Source organism: Tyto alba, unplaced genomic scaffold (assembly GCF_018691265.1).
Source record: "Tyto alba isolate M040663 unplaced genomic scaffold, T.alba_DEE_v4.0 Super-Scaffold_11, whole genome shotgun sequence".
Taxonomy (NCBI): domain Eukaryota; kingdom Metazoa; phylum Chordata; class Aves; order Strigiformes; family Tytonidae; genus Tyto; species Tyto alba.
The window spans coordinates 2,436,737-2,458,676 of record NW_024881273.1 but is presented as its reverse complement, the minus strand read 5'-3'; the positions used below and the strand labels follow the sequence as shown (position 1 = coordinate 2,458,676).

At 49.5% G+C, this 21,940-nt stretch overlaps 1 protein-coding gene across 10 annotated transcripts in view; it reads left to right on the top strand.

Moving 5' to 3' along the window:
* Positions 1-21,940, top strand: part of LOC104359916 (DAB2 interacting protein) — a 208,363-nt gene that overhangs the window by 154,254 nt on the left and 32,169 nt on the right. For all 10 annotated transcript variants that reach the window (XM_042786636.1, XM_033005642.2, XM_042786639.1 and 7 more), the window contains 3 exons: positions 6,899-7,052; positions 13,856-13,954; positions 16,168-16,722. In XM_042786636.1, the coding sequence (XP_042642570.1) occupies positions 6,899-7,052; positions 13,856-13,954; positions 16,168-16,722 (808 nt within the window). The remainder of the gene's footprint in view (positions 1-6,898; positions 7,053-13,855; positions 13,955-16,167; positions 16,723-21,940) is intronic.

Here is a 21,940-nt window from a genome sequence, read left to right as displayed (position 1 = left end):
CTTCAGTTTCCCCGTAGTTAATCCAAGGGGAGAGATACTGCCTTGTTTTTTCTTTCCTGTCCAGATCCTGCTTCCAGACTTAAAGTAAGCCAAATTTCAGTGATAAAAATATCAAAACCTTTGTCCCCACAGTGGAAACCTGTGTCTCAGACACAGCTGGGGAGCACCCCATGTTTCGGGGGCCCCGGAGTAGTGGCAGGGGGCCCCGGGTCAGTGACCACAGCAGCTCTATGTCCTGGTCTTGCTTGTCCCTCCTTGGAGGTTCCCCAGGTGGTTTTGGGGCCGTATTCACCCCAGAGACTGGTGCTGTGGCAGCAACTGGTCCTCAGGGCTGTGCTGTGGTTTAAGCTCTGAATTGGAACGGTGGATCCGCGACTGCTGTTTGCGTCAGGTGTCCACAGGTATGGCCCTATTTATGCTGTTTCTGTGATAAGAAAGGGTAATTTTTTTTTTAATACAAAGTGTTGATTTCTATTAAGAGTGAGATGGTGGTGCCATTCTGCTTTTGGGGAAGAGGGAGAAGTTACTTCCTTGGTTCCTTAGCCCCTTGTTTGATTACTGGAACTCACATATGTTTCTGATCACCTTTTGCTTCTTGCTCTTGATGCATTTTGCTTGCTTTTGCAGTTTCTCTCATCTTGCACGTTACAAATGCAGTCGGTGCCCTTGCTGGTTACACTGTGCTGGACTTTCAGGTTGTCACTGACAAACTTTGCAGTGGCATGTTGTTAAACAAACAAATATCCATGCTCAGGTGAATGTCGTGGGTTAAAATCACCCTTCAGGTTTGCTCTGGCAAAAACAACAATTGGAATCTGGTGTGAGCTGACAGAGTCCTTTTGAAGGTAATTAATTCTGCTGCCAGTTAAAACTGAGTCTAAAAACAAGGGCAGGCATTAATAAGTTTAATTACATGTCCTTTGTGTTGCTCAGTGCAGGTGTTGCGTTACTGAGGGTAACATGTGACACCAGTTTCTCCTCGTTAGGGCGCTGAGTGGTGCTCCCAGCACCCTGCTGCCCAGAGAGCCCCAAAGGCTGCAGAGCACCCACCTCTGCCTCAGCCCACCCTGGCCCGGCCAGGGCAGAAATCAGCCACTGGCGTTCAGAAAACTGCGGAGAAAGTTCAGGTTAGCAGAACACGGAGGAGGGTATGCTGCGTGCTGAGACTTCAGCCGTGTGATGTCCTACAGGAAAAAAAACATCCTCTCATCTTCTGGAAGCGTGCAAGTTCTCGTGTGATGTTGCTCTTGGTTATTCCCATACCATGGCTTTCGTATTTATTTGTTAAATTGAAGCAGGATGAGGCATTGGAGAGGAATGGATGAGAACTCCCAGCAGTGGTCAGGAGGTTAGTGGGACGTCAGCACCAGGCGGGGGGGGTCACACAGGCGCACGGGGCGGCAAGGAGAGCACTCGGGGGAGCCTGGTTTGCATCTGCTGCAGGAAGAAATGCAGCCATCGGACCAGTCTGGGCTCTGCAGAGAGCAGCGGGGCTCCGAGCCTCAGGTGGGACAGCCTGCGTGCAGCAGAGCTCCCTGGCACCTGGGTTTGCTGCCCCTGCTGAAGCTGGCAGGGGGATGGCGTGTGATTTACTCCCATCTGCGACTGCTCAAATCCTTCTCCCATCTGATGTTGCAAATCAATTTGGTGGAGTTGTCCGCTTTGTTCTCAGTCATAACAAAACCTAATCCCCAGGCTGGAGACAGATTTAAATTCTGTCTATGCTGCACGTGGATCTCACGGTCTGTTCCGCTGCGTTTGCGCCTGTAGGACCCCCGGCAGTGGACGTGTGCTGGTAAGAGGGTGAGGACTGCCCCAAAGACCCTCTTCCCAGCTGGTCAGAGGAAAGAACCGTCAGCCCTTGAAAAGCTGTCTGTGGGGAATGCTTCCTGACCAGGAGACGTGTCGCAGAGTCAAACCTGTAATTCAGGAGATGGGATCCCTCTGCCAGTGGGGAGGTGTTCACATTGCAAAGGCTGCCTCTCCCGCTGGTGTTAATGGGACGTCTCCAGCCTAGTGCCTGGACTTGCTTCAGAATTCCCCAATCTGCTTGTGCTCTGAGTGGAACAGTAGGAGATTTTTAAAAAGGCCCTTTATTTTTTTGCCCACGTTTCAGTGTTACATTTTGTGTCTGCTTCATCCCCCTGCAGCTACTCAGCCAGGTTTCCTCTTTGTTTCTGTCTCAAAAATATTGGGAAAGTTTTCATCGTGAAACCACAGAAGCAGCAACTGAGTGGTTTCAGGCAGGTGAGGCTCTGAAATGAAAACTGATGGGGTTGCCCCTTTGAGGGCTTGTCTTCACAAGAAAGCAATTCTGGAATAAGAGTGTATGAGTTTAAACATACAAGATCTATTCCAGAATAATTCTGTGTAGACAGGCCCTACATTTTTTTCCTTCCTTATAGCCTGGGCAGAGTATCTTTGTTCTTGAAAGAACATTGAGCCTGGACTCCTGGGCTGTCCCTCCATTCCTTCTGCGGAGCTGCTGCCTGCGCGGTGCCGCTGCTGCAGACGGATGGTTGCTGCCTCCGTGGCTCAAAATCCAGCCCTGAAGTTTGGTGAGGAGAGCATGGATTGGCCCTCTGCTTGTTTTTCTGTGTCCACAAAGTCTTCGCTGCAGTCCACAAGGTCCTACTCAGATTAGATGTTGCTGTCACAGCCTGACAGTACTTGACGTCCCTAATTCTGTCTGCCTCTGAAGGAAGCAGGCGGAGGGGGATAGCATCCCTTCACATGGTAATGTTTTATGACTTTCATTATTTAGAACAACAATCCTTTCTCATTGCTCTTGGGCAGTAAACCTCTTTCTTTAATAACCAGAGACTGGCTGCCTCACTGTAGGACTCTCCAGGTCAGTGCCGGTAGCAGGAATGTTATTTCTCCTTAGAACTAATGTGGTCTTTTATGAGATTTCCACCCCCTTCATTTCAACTGAACTTTAGGCAAGGAGAAGGGGATTAAAATAAGGCCCATGGCAAAAAGAACCGAATGTGCTATTTGGAAAGAGGGTTTCCTGCTACGAGAGGTCTCTGGGCAGCTGGCCATTCTCACTGTATTAAAACAAAGGTGTGTAACAACAGAATTTGATCAACTCATGTAAGCTGGGACGGGACCTGGGATACACTGTGAGTTATTACAGCAAGAGATCGGATGGCCCCACAGGCAGCGTTTTGAGAAGCGATGGTAGGAAGATGAATTTGAACAAAGCACCTCTGTCATCTTGGAAGTGTGCGTACAGAGTAAGCAAATGAGGTTCCAGGTGAGTTTGCCTGTTGGGCTGTTGGATGGCTAAGGAAGAGGATGAGTTTACAGGGGCTCTGGTCTCCCTGTGGCCATGGCTGCTCTCTCTGCCCACGCTGGGTGGAAGCAGGCAGGGCTGAGGAGAATCCCCCCCGCTCATTTCACTGCTGTGCCCCAGGGGCAGCGATGTATCGTTACACTCCTTTGGGGACATCAGGTTGGTCGGGTCTCCTGATAGAAACGTGCCTGCCTCCCTGGAAGGAAAGCTGGGCCACGGGTGGTCAATCTCGGGGCTCAGCTGGAGGGAACTGAGATGGGTGTCCCCGGCAGCTGCGGCACACCAGTGCCTGGTGCCCCGTCCCTGGCTGAGTCCAGCCGTCGTCACATTGAGTGCTTAATATTTCTGCCTTTCTTCATTGGTGAGTGGATTTGTTGGGGTGTTTTTTAGCACTCGGCAGCCCTTGCCCAGTAAATTGTCTTCGGATGAAGACCTCCAGGTCTGTTGTGGCCCAACGCAGCACAGACGGAGCCCTCCTGCTCCAAGGGCTTCAGTCACACGCGTGCAGCAGGCTTGTGTTCTCCCTGCCCAAACAGGGAACACTGAATTCTTCCAGTAAGAAGACCCTCACCCTCTGAGTCAAGGAAGCAGGTTAGCAGGACCTTTTTCCTACTGTTAATACAAAGGGAAATCTGTGGGAGCTGCAACAGACTTGCAAACATCTTCCAGTAAATGGGCTCCTGCTGCAAATGTTATTTTACTTACCAAAGGACATGAGAAATGCTCTGTCGTCTAGAGCAGGGTATTAAAATGAAAGGACGGTGTGTCCCTTGAAGACTGGTGGCCTGTAACCCTTCTTGCACTCCGGGGTGTTTGCAGGACCCCCCCGGGCTGTGCCGGGCTGCTGTGGGTTAAGCGCCGTAGCGTGGGGGCCAGCTCTGGGTGCTGGGGAAGGATGGGGCCGCTCGCCCTGGGAGGAGGCTCTGCCCAGGCAGTGTTCATCCTGCTCTGCCAGCACTGCCTCTGGCAGAGAGATCTCCCATCCCTTCCGCTGAGATTTCAAACGAGAGTCTCTAATTAATGACATCTCCCCACTTAGCTCTTGATACACAGACAGATGCTGGGCCTTTTAGGGCTGGTTTGAGACCTGCGGCGCCGCCTCCGTACAGAGCAGCATCTGGTGAAAAATGTTTCTGTTACTGACCTGGCTTGGATCTGATCAGCAGCTCAGGAGTAAAAGACATCATGGGAGCAGGTCCTGCTGAGGCAAGAACCTGACAAATAACCTCCTGCCTAAGAAAAATCCCGTTAATTTTAGGATTCCCAGAGGCATACGGCAGAGTATGGAGGGATATAAATATGCATTTGCTGAATCTGGTGAGAACATAGTATGTCCTGAGAAACTCTCCCTTGGTAATTCTTCATATTGCACATCTGCATTCCCACCCGTGGCCTTGCAGCTGCAGTAGTTTTAAATGAAAAATAGACTTGTTTTGTTTTAACTTTAACAAAAATTCTTAGGCCGGCACGAAGCAGTCCAGCTCGGTCTTGTACTTGCGTGCATTACAGGATGTAGTTCCCGAGTTGTGGGTTCAGATTATCAATATCTATATTTGTCCACACAAGAATGCAAGTCTCAGCTTGGTTACTTACCTTTTCTAATTTCATCTGTAAAATACAGAAATAAGATTTACTATAAATGCCTTGATTCTGGGCTTATCGGGGCTTGGTGAGCAGTCTGTATTGTCAATTCTTGAGCTGCTGGGTATTAGTTCTGCACTCAACCTCCAGAGGTAACTTGATCTGTCGGCCTGTATTAGAGTTAATTTACAGTATCATTCAGAGGAAACGGATATGGACCCTTTTCTGTGAAAATAGTGTAAAATTGCCACAAAGTACTGGGAAATGACTCTGCTCAGTTCCTAAAGATCAATTTATTCACCATAGAGATATGGGGTGAGTGGGCAGTTTAGAGAATCGCTAATGGGATAGAGATATGGGATAGCTAATGGGATAGCCTTTTGCTACAGAGCCACCACTTCTGATCCAGCACAGGGCTGAGCTCACCTGGGGCTTTTAACATCTGAGGGCTGGTGGCTGTCCCCTAAGAAAAGATTGTGGTGGTGTAGTCTGTCTTTCTGCAGGTGCCTTAAGAGGTGCCCCCACGGCTGGTCCTGGCTGCCAGGTTGGGTCGGCGCAGGTTGGTGTCTGGAGGCTGCGCTGCTGCGTGTCCGTCCCTCCCTGGGCTACTGGGTGCCCTGCCCTGGGTGCCCTCCTGTGCCACTGGCCAGGCTGGGTGGCCCGTAGCCCTTGGAGCCATTTACTTAGCGTGCTCAGCTGGAGAACCCAGCTGTGGGCTGACCCGTTATCACCTGGGCGTTCATCCATGGCATGAATCTTAATGACACATCTAGAGAAGAACCTGTTTATCTTCCGCTGCTGTTTATCTTAGAATCTCCTTTGGCTGTTTTCTGGATTCAGTTTAGCATGTGATTCACTGGAAGCTATGAATTTTGCATGCACTATTGACACTTCTCTGTGTTTTGGTCAGCTTCATTCTAGAGAATGACAAAACTCAACACGAACAAAGCAATCTGAGGGTATACTGAGAGAATTGTTGTTTTGCTTATAAAATACCATTCTGAGAATATCTCAAACTCCCCTTATTTCTCTCCTTCCATGCCTTTGTAGAAGGCATCACACTCTCTTTGTAGACAGAGGGACGTGGGGTCTCTTTGGAAGGCTCTAAAGTGCTTGCCAGAGGTTTTAAAGGTCAGAGTTACTGGGATCAGAGCTTTTGTGAGCTGGCTGGCGTCTGAACATTTTACATGGTGCAGGCTATAGAAAAGGCAACTGCTCCCTTTGCTCTCAAGTTATTTTTTTCCCTTGCCACTTTATGGCTTTGCTGTGTTTTCCCTGGGAGTACCTAGCTATCTTTCTCTTTTATTTTTTTTTTCCCCTTGAGCTCTCTGGTTTTGCTTTAAGAGTTACAGCACCATTGATTGTATTGGCTGTCTCAGAAATGGTGTGCTGCTTGCTGTCTGTGTGCTCCCTGCTGCTAAATGCTGCCAGTGGGACTCCGGACCATTTAGATCAATCGATTGGGCTATCACGGCCTTATTTTCCACACTGTCCCTGCCCTGGGGATGTGTGTGACAATTGGAGAGAGGACACGAGCCCCGGGGTTATCGGGTACAGAGTGTGGATCCAGACCCTGGCTGTGGCCGTGATAGAGGTGGGCATTTGGCCCCCCCGGAGCTCGGCCCCGGTACCGATGAGCGCGGGTAGTTGGTGCTGGGCTGGCCGGCCTTGCCGCTCCGCTCACGCCGTGACGCACCTGCAGGGTCTGGCACGGCAGGTCTGATGGCTGTTTAAAGACATTCTCAGCTGTGCAGAGACCTGCAGTCTACAAACCTCTAATAACGTAGTCCTGACCGCATCAGAGTTGGGAAAGGAAGCTTTTAGCGAGCATACAGCCTGCAATAGAACCTGCTCACCAAATTCGAAAGATGAGGTAGCAATCCCTGCTATTCTGGGCCCTTGGTTATCTCATGGCAGAAAATTCCCAGGGATATTCTACAGTTGTTGCTAACAGATGTACTAAATAATTTCTCTGGGAAGGAAAGCATCCACTGATACCGTTCCATTTTTTTTCTCTAGATCCCATCTAATGCCGAGGCTGAAAGAATCGCGCTCCCACGAGTCTTTGCTCAGTCCCAGTAGTGCTGTCGAGGCTCTGGATCTCAGTATGGAGGAAGAAGTGGTCATCAAGCCAGTCCACAGTAGCATCCTGGGACAAGACTATTGCTTTGAGGTAAGGAGCCTTTCTGTCCATCCCGGGGCCATTCCCACTGCGTGACGGGGCTGACTGGGGAGCCAGGTGTGGGTTTGCATCTTGGGCTCTCGCTGTTCTGAAACATTTCTGCTCTGAATTGCTACGCAGAGAGCATTTCATAGGCAGAAAATTACTCCCATCTTTCCAAGGAGGATCATATCTACAAAATCAGAGCAAGGAGCTCTTTGTCTTGTAACCGTTGTCGCAGCAGGGCTTGCTGCTGGCACAGGTGCTGAACTGCTGAAGGCTGTGTATTATCAGGGCATAAATTCATAGTTTATGTTCATACAGATATCAGAAAGTGCTAATCCCTACTCAGTGTTCACAAAAACATACGTGGTCACAAAGATAGCCTACTGTTGTCAGTGGGAGTGTTGAGGACTTTGTCTAGAAAACTGAAGCTTCACTTGTTTGGGTAAATAGACAAATCTGTGAGCATTTAAATTTTTTTAACATCTGTTATGGCATGTGGTTAGGTCTGTACTAGTGGGAGGGAATAGGACACGTACAAACCAGTCTGTAGTTGGATAGTTCAGTGCAGTATGTCTCGGGAATCATTTGCCCTACATCATGGATGGCAAAGTATTATTGCTTATGGCAGTGGCTGGATATAGAACTGGAAAATGTTTTTTTTAGGGTAATACGGTGGTCAATACTTGTGTTTGTGGGAAGAGAAGGTAACCTGCTTGAACTTGGACAGATAAACAGTATATCCATGCTTGGATTGTACTGTGCGGAGTGATGGGACTGCAGGCTTTCCTTGGATGGGCAGTGCTGGGTGAAAACGGCCCTGTCAGTGTCTAAGAGGAGTCAGACTGGAGAGATGGAGATTTTTTTTCCTTTACTGAAATTAGCACTCTTTGAAGGAAATGAGTTAAAAGATCCATTTCTTATAATATAAGCAGGTAACACAAAAACGGTCTTAGGAAAAATAGCCCCAAATATAAACTCTGAAGTGGGCTGAGGTATAAATTTTCCAGTGCTGTTCATTCTCTGTAGAATTGAGCAAGTGCAGCAGGTCAGGAGGAGAACAGTTTTGTAAATTATATGGCCTCTATTACATTTCACTCAAGAAAGATAAAATGAAGCTAGATGGAAAATAGATGTGACATCCATAATATAAGAGTTGTTTACCAATTCTGTTCAGCGCACAAGAGCAGAGGAAGGGATATGAACAGTACTTGTAGAAAGTTGACTGAGAGGGAAATTACACAAGTCATGCACTTGTAAGGAGGAAGAAAATTTTATTTTTAAGTGAGCTGGATAAAGAAGAGTCATACAGGGAAAAAGAACATGTTAATTGCTGCTCTGCAAATCCTGCAGAGGAAAGGAAGAACGCCAGAAAACAAAAGGGACATTGATTTGTGACTGACAATTATTCATCAACAAGCTCCAGTGGGAAGGACTGAGGTGAGAGCTCAATGGCATATTGTGTTAATGTGTTGGTCCTGTACCTCCAGAGAGCCTCTTTCAAATTTGGAGTGGGGTCAGCACCGAAATGAGTTTGCAGATCTCCCAGGATCCCTGGTGGGCAGCAGGCAGTGACCACAATCTGCTGGGAACTTGGGTACAGCTGGTGGAAGCGGAGGGTTAGTACTGCCTTGGGCCGGAGGGCTGAGCCTGGGCCGTGCCCCGTGCCTGGGCAGAGGAGCAGCCTGGGCTGGGGTGGGCTGGGCGGCTGCTGCCGGCCCCTCTGGCCCTCCGCCTGCTTTGGCACAGGCACCTTGATCACACAGTTCTCCATGTCGGGCAGTGTGAAAGCTGAGCGACAAAACCACACGAGCATCTTCTCCTCAGTGCTTGAATGTTGCCTTCAGTTACCGTTACGTCCCGGGGGTCCCGTCTGCGGCCTGTGATCCTGAGCGCTTCAGCCTTGCTTTATCTGAAAGTGCTGGCGAGACTTGGCAAAGACTGCTGCTGCCCTTTAGTGGAAGCTCAGCAAAGAGCAGTGAAACCTGTGGTGGTTCCTGTGGGCTGGAACTGGGAAAGCTCGGCTTGAAGTCTGTACAAGGCTGAAAGGAAAACTGAAGCCGATGGCCAAGAGCCGTCGCGCTGCTGTGTGTGGGAACGCTGAGGAGGGAGAAGCTCGGCTGATGTCCTGAGAAAGGAGCCCTGACCAAGAAATGTCGAGTGAGAAGGGCCTGCCAGTCGTGGAGAGGAGGGAAAACAAGGCATTTTCTGCACATTGGATTGGGAAGGTGCTGCTGGTTGGCAACTGCCTCGTCCCTGCGCTTTGAGCCCACCGCGGGTCTGTTCTGTAGGGACATCTGTCCGGAACGGCCACGTTTGCTGTTGCAAGTTGAGAAGCAAAGCGCTGCCATTGCCGGGCTGTGCTGGCCCCCCACGGTTCTTACCTGCCTTCTCCTCGCAGTGGGGTGCTCAGGCAGGGGACAGTGCCTGGGAAGAGGCTTCCATTGCCTGGGGTCTGTTGGCTGTCACTTGTGCGAGGCACGGCGTGCCACGGGTCCTGCTCCGCCGAGCTGCGGCAGCGGCCGCGTGGCTCGGAGGAGAAGGTGGCAGGGTTTGACGTGGCTGCAGATGGAGCCGTGCTGAAGAAGGCAGGTTCAGAGAGGGAACTGGCAGCACACCCAGACGGAGACAAAAGCGAGAGGTGCCAAAGCCATCTGCAGTGGAAAAAACCCAAGTGGCTCGTTTGGAGGCAGCTGGCTGTGTGAAGGTGCAATTGTTGCTCTCCTTTAGCTCGACCGACCTGCATTAAGACGTGCTGAAGTTGGCTGCTCAGCTCTGCTCCCCCTCAGCTGGGCTCTGCTGGGGGTAAGGAGAGTCAGCAGTAATTCAGTGCTTTTTCAAATGCTGCATTTGGCTTTTTCTGCTTATTTAGTTCTGAAACTTGCCTTTTTCTGACTTGCTGAGTACTTAGCAGTCAGTATATACTTGGTTTTTTCATTGATTTTTTTTTTTTTTTTTTTAAAAAAGTTACCCAACATCATCTTCTTTCTCCTTATAAGACTTCCCAGTCAGCATAACAGTGCCACTGCATGTGCTGTGTGTGCTAAATATACAGTGGGCATCTTAGTCCAGTAAAGCAGACTTGGAGTCCAGGCTCCCAGAGCCTATTCCTGGCTCTGCTATTTGTGGGGTCCTGGGACTCGGGTGGGCGGGGGAGTTAGGACTGAAGGGCTCTGTTACTGTCGTGACAGACCAGAGTCTCACAGGATGCAGCTGGGGGATGCGGAGCAGGAGAAAGAAAAAATGTAGTTGCTCCAATACAACTGAAACGATGTCGCCTCATCCTGGCCTTGCCTGAGCAAGGGAGAATTTAGTGGAGCTAAACTTAGCTTTGCTAAATTTAGTCCAGCTGTGCAAATGTTCGCTGTCGCTCATGTGGCCCTTCGGACGCCCCGAGCCGGCACTGGCTTGCCCTTCTGCACTTGGCTATGGTGGTATTTACCAGCTCGAGCCTCGGGTTTTCCTCGTAAAATCTTCTGAAGGCTTTGAGTGAAGAAGCTTCAGTGACTCAGTCACCATCCTCTGTTGTTATTCCAGTGAGATTCCTTCAAGCGTACTTTGAGGAACCCATGCTGTATCTGAGACATTCTTAAAATGACAAGATTTTATCTGACTTAAGAGATCACCCATCCAAGGACTGTGGATAATGAATGCAAATAAGTAACATTTTAGAAATTAATGAGTTTTATTAATTGAGTTTATCCTGCACATTGATAGTATTCTAGCATATCCAAAATCTTGATGAGACCAGAATACTCTCTTTATCAAGATAATTAATGTCTCATGAAGATCATTAATACCATATGATGTTTAGGTCAGAGCTCAAAGCTGGGATGTTATTGCAGATCTGGAGAGAATTACATTTTTGGTCACACATGGTAAATACGACATTCAACTCCCATCAGATCAAGAGGGCTTCATATCTGACATATGAGGATTTTTCGCTCTCTCACTTAAGTCTGACAGTTACAGTTTTTTAGGTTTTGAGCAATTAGTTAATCGGTAATTGTTTTGGAATTGAATCATAGATTTTACCATGATAATTCAGTGATAATATGTTGACTTAAATGTAGCAAGAAAATATATTAGCTATTCAACCGAACAAATAGCTGCTAAAAAACTGACATTTGATTAACAGATTCAGTAAAAGGACAGCTAAATTGCATGCTTATTTATTTGGATATGAATCCTCTAGGCAGCTGTGGGGTCCATGTGTGTCACCAAGGAGAACTTGGCTTTAAGAGATCATCTTTCAACAGCAATCAGGGAAGTCATAATTCTCTTTTATGGAAGAGCTTCCAAGTTTCCTACCACACTCTCCAGATCTGAGAACATTGTTTTGAGATGCATTTGTGCACCAAACTCCCATCAAAACAAAAGAGCTAAGCAAAAACCTAGGTGTGAAAAGGCCTTTGAGGTAATGGGCTAATGGTATAGTTTACTGAAAGCTGTGTTTGATTTATTCCATTTTTACTAACTGATTTCTGAGCAATCGGTGGGGACTGAATTTTGTGGATCTTGGTCAGAATGTCAGTGGGAGCGTTTTTCCCACTGTGGGGTACAGAAACCCAGCTGTAACATCTGCAGGGCAGGGTGGCTGTACCAGCAGTGTCAGGACTTCAGTGTTTTGGACTTGAACATGGATGATTTTGAGTCTGTTGCAGCTGAATTAGATGAGCCAAGTAAGGCAGAGCTCAAGTTCTGCATTGTTAGATTCTTGTCTGAAGAACAGTTTTGAAGCCTTAGACATTCACATCGATTGAGCAGCTGTTGCTAAGTGGTACTTCTGGGATCTTTGTACTTGTAATTCAGTGTTAAGACAGCACAGCACCATGTCAACAGTAACGCAGCCATGCGTCTTTAGGTGTCTTTACCAGTCAGGTGTGTGGCTACACTCGGCTTGAACGCTGTTGCAGGAACTCTTACTAAGGTTCAAGATGCAAAACTGCCATACCCTGTGGCAGAGCAAGGCACAGGGATCATCTTGTGCCACCAGAAATCCGTTTGTGAAGGTTCAGGGACAGAGGTTCACGTGAGCATCATCAGCAGCAAACAGGAGATGGAGAGGACCAGATTTGTAATGAGAAACTTTGAAGAAGCTGGAAATACACTGAAGCATAAAAGGATGCTGAAAAGGTCATACTACTTGTGCCTACTAATATGGGGTCTTCTTGGAAATAGAAGATAACTTGTGCTCAGAAGAATGTATAGTTTTACAGGACGGAGGATAAAAGTGTGTAAGGACAGGGAAGAGTGTCTGTCAGAAGGAGAGAGCTTCTGGGATATCAAGAGTTGGAAGATTTCTTGCATTTGCTGTGTAAAGACAGGATAGGCCTCTTCTCATTTTGTCCTGGTTAGAAGATGTCTGTGTTCAAAGGAAGGGATGTGCTCAACTCGTCATTGAGGTTAGCTAATGACAAATCTTAGCAAATGCCAGCTCTGCTCTAAAAACAGGTTAGACTTCTGGGAGATACATGAAATTAAAGGAGATTGTGTCTCTTAGAAGCAGATAACCCAGTGTGCAGCATGTAAACACAAACACTGTGAGATGATAAAGTACTCGGAAACAATCCTGCAGCTTGAGACTGGTGGAAGTGAAGCTCAGAGGGGAGTTATTTAAAGTACTAGCCAGGTCCGTTTGGCCTGCAAGCAGGGATGTACATAAAGAATATTACTGGGCATCACCAAAAGCAGCAAATGCAGAGAAGGGCAGAGCAGCTGGCAGAGGGCTTTATGGGCAGTGCAGAGTGCTGGTACCATGGCCACGGGCTGTCAGCTTCATCGCAGGGCCTGGAGGGGATAGCAGCTCAAGGGATACGTCTCTGTGAGAAGATACAGAGAACTATTGGCCTTTCAGACCTTGGCTCAGTAATTGATGCCAAGGAAGCTTGGTGTGGTGGATAGGAAGAAATGTTTGGTGCCTGTCGTCCTGGGGCTGCTGGGCAGCGGTTGCTTCAGTGGGCTCTCAGCAGGGTTGAGTTTCCATGTGGTGGCAGGGGTGTGATAGGGAACGGAACGAGGGGTTGTTGCACCACTGGAAATTCATTGCTGCGAGCATGCTTCTTCAAACCTGGCTATGAAATCCCAGTGGCTGGAGAAAGTCACACAAATAGTGAAGAAAGATCTCTTGGAGTGATACTGGACGCGTGAGAGGTGACGGGAGGGCTCAGGAGCGCTTCGCCAGCCGTCTCCAGGGCTGGGAGCCCCAGCCTGGTTCTCCCCAGCTGGGGCACTGGGGGCTGTGAGCACGGGGGTGCCTCCAGCCGGGTCTGAGCTACTGCTCCTGCTGCTGCCAGGAGTGAGGTGTATATACTTGTCCCCATATTCTTCACAGCGTGGGCTTCAGAAGCAACAGGACTCAAAAGGGGAAGGCAGAAACCCGGCCTTTCCGGCCCTGATGTTCTGCTGAAAACAAGGAGTGGGTTGTTACTATCACAAGCTTTGGGCAGAATCTGGAGGGATTGCAAGTGGTTGCAATTTATCTTTAGTTCATCTAAGGATTTGCACTCTCTCAGTTGTGGAACTCGGTGGTTTAAAGTGTCGCATGCATGGGGCCCATTATCTAGTGTTTTCTGGTGTGGAAGAGGAGAAGTAATTGGAATTTGCTTCCATGATTATTTCTGTGACATACAGAGTTGCCCTGTTTTTCCCTTAGCCTTAGGGGCTGTTGCTTCATGCTTGGCTAAAGCTGCTTACTTAAAAAAAAAAAAAAAAAAAAATATCCACTAGCATCTTTCCTAACTCCCCCTCTCCCCCCAAATCACAGTCTGCAGTGTGCTGGTCAAGACATAATCCTGTTCCTTTCCCTGTAGGTGACGACTTCATCAGGAAGTAAGTGCTTCTCGTGTCGTTCTGCAGCAGAGCGAGATAAATGGATGGAAAACCTGCGGCGTGCCGTGCACCCAAATAAGGTAGTGGCTTTGAGGAATTGCCTCTGTTATAGTTCAGTTCCTCGTTATTACATTTTATAGCCCAGTGCATAGTAGCAGCAGGGGACGTATTGTCATTTTAGTGAGTAAGTGTAACTGTGGGTCAGCCTTTTTCCATATTGCTTTCTTCCACAATCATATTTACAGGCAAGTGCCAATTATTTCTTCCCCTCTTTTCTCAGCACATGCTGCTTCAGCTGTTGCAAAGAATTGATCAGACCTGAAGAATCTTCAGTCTCGCTGTTACTGATGATACTTGCCACTTATGTAGGACTTCCCACCTCCCAAAAGCTCTGGGACAGATGTCAGGTAGCTGCCAGCAAAGTTACGAGACCAAATAGTCTGAAGAGTTCACTTATCACACTTCCTGACTCTGGTAGTACTTGCAGTGTCTGCTTTAGTGATGGAGAAACTCGGATGCCCGTTGCGGCAAGTTCTCTGAGGCGATACTGGAATGTAGCTTTCCTTCCTCCAGCCAGCTGAGGTGGCAAGTCATCCCTTCTGGGGTCTACAGAAACCAATCCTTCTCTTCACTAAAACACAGGGACACCCAATATGGCCCACTAAGACTAAGTACATCCTAAAATAAAATCTACAGCTGCTTCTTCCTCTCTGCACTGGAGTTAGCTAACAAAGATTGATCAGGACTAATCAGCTGCAGGATTTCACAACTGATGAGCTCAATCAACAAGTCTTTTTCTGCTGATAAGAGAAGATGCAAATGATAGGATCCTGTGAATTCACTCCTGGCATCAGAACCACATAACTGTGCATCCGAGTTAGGTCCAGGCCTGGCAGGTTGCTAAAGGAGCCCTCTGTGTTGGAGTTTATTGTTCCCAGCACAGTGCCAAATGGCAGTATAAAAGATTTCCTTCAATGTTAGAACGGGAGCAGCGGAGGGGAGAGGTGGGCTTCAGCCTCTAGCAGCGTGTTCCTGCATGTGGAGTTCAGTGACTCTGGTGCTTTCCGAGTGCAGTAGCCTGGTAGCAATGATCCGAAAGAGCTGTGTAAGGTTTGAGTGGTCACACTTACCATGAGAAAGGTCCCGGGAATGTGAGTTGGGGCTGGGCATGTTGCTACGGCTTTGAGATGCAGTGGTCAGTGGAAATTCATTTGGAAGTGTGCCCTCATCTCAAAACATGCCATTAACTGACGGCTAATTTTCCATCATTGTTTGAGTTCATAGACAATAAACTCTTAGTATCTGACTTGATATTTCTGTCAGGAATTCAGTGTTCTTGTATAGTTCCTGTGTGTACTTCCTGACCCTACAGTACCTCATTGTGGACTTCCCGCAGAAATGTTCCTGCCCAGACTCCTGGGCTGAGCAGAGTGAGCCATGGTCGCTGTTTCAGTGAGGGGTTTCCAAACAAAACAGGTTTCTGCAGAATCCCTAGCAGCAGTTCTGCTGCGAGTGCTTTATCTTTTAAGTCACTCCTGCAACAAATGCCCCTGGATCTTCTTCCAGGGTGAGGTCGGCATCACTGAGGAGCTCTTAAAGATCCACAGTATCTGTTGCTCTGTTACTGTTCAGAAGATATCCAAGACAAATTTCTATTTCTGAATTGCAATGATTCTCCCGTGGAACTCACTCTGTCTCTGATAATTCCTCTTGATGTTTTAGTTGGGTGCTCTGGACTTCTGCCCTAAAATATCGCGAGGTTTTGTGTGCTTCTTTCCCTGCCAGAGGTGGTTGCATTTCAGCCATGGATGAGGTGATCCCTGGGTGTATGTTCAGATCCCTTTATTGTTGCTCTGTTACAGTAAAGAAAATGTACTCCAGTGCTGCTGTAAAGCAGCTGTACTAAAAAGGGAGATGGTTGTGAGGTACCTGTAGCATAGCTTCTGCCTTGCAAAAGCCATTAATGATTAGTGAGGTTCTTTCAGTTTCTTCTGAGGCCCTCTTGGCAGTGAATGGGAAATGGTACGTTTATGATTTGGAGGGGTTTTATCTTCCTTGTTCCTTATATTAATTGGCACCAACAGACATGGGGAGCATGGTGATATTTGGAAAATTAATGTAAGTAGTGTTATTATGCAAATTCCTGAGAGCCAGTATTTCCTTAAAATAAAATGTAATTAAGCCTCTGCTCATTTAGCACATCCGAAATAATTAACTCATATCTCCAGTTTTGTTGTGCTTGTCTTTGTGGGGTTTTTTTATTGACCTTTTTTTCTTTGCATCTTTTTTTCAGGACAACAGCAGAAGGGTAGAGAATATGTTGAAGTTATGGATTATTGAAGCCAAGGACCTGCCAGCTAAGAAAAAGTACTTGTGTGAATTATGCCTGGATGACATTCTTTATGCACGAACTACCTGTAAATTGAAAACTGATAATGTATTTTGGGGGGAGCACTTTGAATTTAATAACCTCCCATCGCTCAAAAACATTACGGTGCACTTGTACAAAGAGACTGACAAGAAGAAAAAGAAGGACAAGACCAATTTCATTGGACAAGTGAACATCCCTGTCAGCTCTGTCACGGGCCGGCAGTTTGTAGAGAAATGGTACCCAGTGGTCAGCCCCAACCCCGGTAAGGGCAAGTCCCCGGGGCCCATGATCCGCATCAAGTCACGCTACCAGAGTATGAGCATTCTTCCCATGGAGATGTACAAAGAGTTTGCCGAGTACATCACTAACAATTACATGGTGCTGTGCTCGGTGCTGGAGCCCTCGCTGAGCGTGAAGAACAAAGAGGAGATGGCGTCCGCACTGGTGCACATCCTGCAGAGTACAGGCAAGGCCAAGGTAAGATCCTTTGTCGTCTGTACCATCCCACCAGAGACCACTGGGAGCAGTTTCCTGTGTTGGGTTTTGGAAATCACCACATCAGTTGGGCTTCGGGCCTAGCCATCATTAATACACTCTAATTTTGCTTTTAATTACAAACAAGTTGGTAGCGTGCTGTGCAAATTGCTTAATTGGCCAGGAAGTTGGTGGGACCACAAGGTACCGACTGAGTCATTGTTGTCTCCTTCTGGTGGCTCAGGGACCAGGCTCTTACTTCCTAAACAGGCACAAATGTGAAAGTAAGCAAGAAAGCAGTTTTCAGGGCTGAAACGTAAGTGGTGCAGGCTTAAGCTAAGCATCCTGTGTGTGGTGGGTGTTCCTGTGGGAACGCAGCAGGTTCCCCGCTCCCTCCCTGTCGCCGTGCTGCTGCGCTGATCACCCATCACGGCGGGAGCCAAATGGGAACGAACAGCCTCCTGAGAATTTTAGAGCAAAGTCTGCTTGCGGGCACACGTGTCTGTGAATCAGCTTTTGGAAGGGAGGTGTGAGGGGGGGCCAGCGGTGTGGGAAAGGCCGGGGGTCCTGGGGTGCTCCCAGGGCAGTGCGCGATGCGGGGTTGATGCCGGCCAGCTCGTGGGTGGTGGACGTTCAGTTTTTGTGGATGACTTCGAACATCCTTCATGGTTGGGGGGTGAGGCAGTGGGTTTTACTCCTGGTTGTGATCTGTGAGGGTACAGGCAGGGTGAGGAGAGCTGGAAACCCCCTCACTGGAGAGCACAGGCAAGTGCTGAGGTCCCTGGCACGGAGGGTGTGGAGTCACATCCTTCTTCCCCAGGCAGCATGGCACAGCTGTGGTGGGCAGTGCCAGCGTCAGCACTGCAGGAGTTAAAGCATCAACGTTTTTCTCTGTTAACATCTCCCTGAACTCTACAGGGGGGAGCTGGGGAAGAGCAAGGTTTCCAAGGCTTTTGCAGTGCTGAGGAGACATGAGCTCCTCACCTGAGGGGCAGTCGCAGGGCTCTGCTCCCTCCGCAGCTGCCACTGCTGCCTGGGACCGTGGCGGGGTTCGTGGATTAGATTTAGTTACCATCTGTCAAAGAGAGAAGTGGCTTGGCCTCCTCATGTAGTTCAAGGCAGGCAAAAGCTCACTGAGAGGATTGCGAGGCTGTGGGCCTGCTATTGCAGAGAAAATAGCTCAGTTAAAGCCTTCCTGATCCCAGGCAGCAGTGTCAGACCCCAGGAGTGCTTGGACAGCCCCAGTCCCCTTGGCTGCGTCGCCTTCGGAGGCGACAGAAGTGGCTTGTGATTCCTGGTGTGTGAAATAGCACTTGGTGGTTACACAAGGGGAGTGTCGTGGGTGTCCCCCTGCTCGGCCCTTGGGCAGGGGCTTTGCCAGCTCCTGGTTTCTGGGCACAGCTGCCTGTCGCTGCGGCTCTGACAGCCCCAGTGCCAGAGCTCCTGTTGGAATGACATTGCCACGAAAGACCCTGCCCGTGGCTTACACGGTTCTGGTGCAAAAGGCTTCAAGAGTCACCACGGATCATGGCTGAGAGCTGTTGTCTCTGCTCCTGCCTTTTCCCTCTTCTCATCGGTACTGGAGAGGCTCTGGAGAGAGCAACTGTTTCTAGACATGTGTCTGCATCAGTGCTTGAGACCCCAGAGGCACTACACAAGGGACACGGCAAACAGTAAACAAGCTTGATGAATTTCCCCCTAAAATGGAGCTTCTGCTTTCCCTGCCTGTCATCTGCCATCAGCATTAGCACAGGGTTTAGGGAGCTGTCAGAGCCACAGGAGTTATTGGGGCATGGGAACCAGGCGGTGCATCCTTTGCAGAGGAGTTGGACAAGCAGAGAAAGGGAAGAGCAGCAGTAAGGTTATAAAAAAAAAAAAAAACAAAAACAAAAAAAAAAAAAAAAAAAAAAAAAAAAAAAAAAAAAAAAACGAATGGGAGAGGAAAACAGCCTGTGTGACACGGGTGCACCCCGCCACTGCTCGGGAAGGTTCCCCTGTGGCTAAGGACCACGGCCCGGCGAGGGGACACAGCCCCAGGACAGCAGCAAGCTGGTGCCCAGTGTGCTGGGGGAGGCTGTGCTGGTGTTGCGGTCCTTGCCCTCCGCCAGGCAGCCCTTCTCATCCCGCTCTGGGGAGAAGGACTGGACAGGATGAGTCCCAAGTGCTCAAAGAAGTCTGGTTGCCATGCTGCTTGCTCCCTCGCTCCCTGAGCATCACCTGCCCGGCCCCTCGGCAGGGCTTGGAGCACCTCCCTGAAGTTTCAACACAGAAACATCAGTCTCTTCCTTTTTTCTTCCCAGCTAGCGTGCAGGAGAAACAGGTTGTTTAATTTTTCTTTTGTTTGGAGGTATCGTGGCTCTGTATGTGTTTATGTGTGTTGGTGAAGGCACGCACCTGCAGGCAGGCTGGCTCTGAGCCGCATCTGGTTTTGGTGCTGAGGACACAGTTCCCTCAGCCCAGGCTCACCCAGCACCAAACGCCTACTCGCTCAGAGGCGACGCTGAGCAGGGAGGTGAAACACCCACGGCCTGAAGTAGGGCACAGTGGGGTTAGAAATGGGGTTCAGAGCCCAGGAGGAGGAGAACAGATCCCTGTGGGCCAGGAGCCCTGCGAGCAGGGATGGTGCCAGGGGAGCCAGCATGCTGCTGGGGGAACGTGGGGCTGGGTCCCAGTCTCCACTGGGTGAGGACCTCAGCCCAGTCTGGCACAGGGAGCACCCTGCTCCCAGGCACTGGTGTGGGGGGCACAGCGGGGCAGTGCCCCCCTCCTCCAGCCCTCTGTCCTCCTCTGACTTTCTGAAGCTTGCCCGGGCTGGAGGTGGGTTCCCCATCCTTGTGCCCTGCCAAGAGCCTTTCCAGCGACCTCTTCAGAGCTCTCCCCTGCCCTGAAGTGTGCAGACGTGGCAATCAGCAACCACTAATTTATTTTGCTGATAAAGGGGTTTTTGTGGATCTTGGCTGCTGTAGCTGACGCTAAAGCAGCAATTACGGTTGGACTGGGAAACAAGTGTCCGGTAGGTTATCTATGAAGACTCGTTAGCAGCTAATTGCTCTTGCACTGTTTCAGGCCCTGTTTTCCCGTAGTGATTGGCTGTAAATACGGTGTTAATCCCTTAATGAGGCACGGCTGATTGGGTACATGTGTCCACCCAGTGCCGTGCTGCAGGAGCTCCTGTGCAGGAGAGGTGCTGTGCTGATGATGCTGTGTGTGCCAGGCCACCAGCGTCCCTGTGCAGCCCCATGGATGGCAGAAGGGTGATTTTTTTACCCCTGGACACCCCACATTGAGCTGTCCCCCACCAGCCAGGTGTCGTTATCTGAAGCTGCTAAAACCCAAAGGCGCTGCCTGAGTCCCTGCTGCTGGAGAGGCAGAGCATGTAAAGAAAGCTGCAGGCAGAAGGGGGACAAGGGCTGTAGCTGAATTTTCTCCCTAAATATCTGCTTCTTCCTGGGCTTCATAGCCGTATCACAATAGATTAAAAGGTGGAGAATGAAAGCAGAGTCCTCTCTAGAGTCGAAGTCCATTCTTCCTTTGTTCTCTGTTTGGGAAAGGGAAAAGCTTCATCCCTGCAGTGCTGTGCAAGGGTTTGGTGTGCATCAGGGCACGCCTGGAAACCCCTGACCAGCCGCCAAGGCAAATAGGTGGAGAGGCGGGGGGGGGAAAGCATTGTGATAAAGTTGAGAGTGCAGACAATCTGGCTGAGGGAGCTGCCCCAGCCCACTGGAAAGTCTGACAAACATCAGCACTAAATCAGCTCTCAGTGCAAGCCGTTGTTCTCTGTCTCTTTTTATGGCAAGCAGGGGCTGGAAGAGGCATCGTTGTGCTGTAAGAGGGACATAGTTCTGTGGCTAAACACGGACACATGGGCTCTCAGCATCTGTCCTTGTCTTATGTGTTTCATCATCCCAGTGAGAGCACTGATAAAAGGTTACCTGTACGGCTGTGGAGAGATGCCTATTTTCATGTGTTTTGCAACCCATAGACAAAAGACACAAAGTCGTAATTAAAAGCCTTTCTCTTGCCATCCTTGGTGTTTCTGGGAGTGCTCACCCCTGCCATTAGCATGACTCGATGTGACCTGTGTGATGTGGTTATGGATAGGCAGGTTGCATCCTTCCCAAAGCGAGACCAATTGTGACTTTCGATGCTTCCAGAATATTTGCCATGCTTAGATTTGTTCTTACAGCTTTTGGAGCTCAGTTCATGACCATAAATATATAAAAAAAAAAACCTCTCTTGTCCAAAATGGTGGGTAGATCAAACCCAGCATTAGACAAAACTCTAACCAGCTGCTCACTTGTTATAAATATTTACCGTGTTGTGAATGGAGTGAAGAATAAACATGTGTCCCTGTTTGTTTATGCTGCAAGGATTTGCTTCAGCTACAGCAGATGTATTTACTCCGGCCGTGGGATCCTGCTGGAAACTCCCCACGTCCCCCTCCGGGGCGGTGCAGGGAGTTGGGTCCGAGCTCCGCTGGCAGCGCCGGTTTAAGCGCAGGGCCTGCAGATACGGTGCAGGGCTGCCTAAAAGGGACTGCTCAGCTCGGGGAGGGGGGGACCTGGAAATGAGTGGCACGGCCCAGGAAGCTGCTGGGCTTGGAGGCTGGTGGCACCAGGGCTTGGTCAGTCCCTTCGGGGAGCATCGCTCCCTTGTGTGCACGGGAAAGGCTGCGGACACAGGGAAGCAAGGCTGCCGCACGCGTTCAGCTGTAGACAAGACTGGCAGCAGCCAGTGCCAGTGAAGCCAGTGCTTAACTGCACCTGGCAGTTTAAAAGGATGGAGAAAGCCGGTGAGCGGGAGCTGGGGGGGTCAGCGGTCTGGCTCTCGGGGCGGCCTGTGGTTTCGAAGCCTCCTGTGTGGGATCCGGCCCCTCTGCCCTCAGGGGGAAGTGGTGGTCACTCAGCCTCTTAGTGTTCTGTCCCTCAGGTTTTCTGACTGCCCTGAGCAAGGCGGTGGACAGATTCTTGTGCGTTAACCCTCGCCTTGCCACTTCAGCTCCTTTTCCCAAGGAGAATTAGGAGACAGCAGAAGCGTCGAGGGTGAGCTCCAGTGCTCAAAGTGGGGGAACATCACTGCATTTCCCAGCAGGGAAGTGTCCAGTGCGGCTCCCCAGAGGAACCGGGTGATGGTGAGGTCGAGGACTGGTGGTTGGGGTCCTCCCCAGGACCCTGTTGTTGCCCCTCGGCCGCTCTCATTGCACAGCTCAGCACCCTCGAGT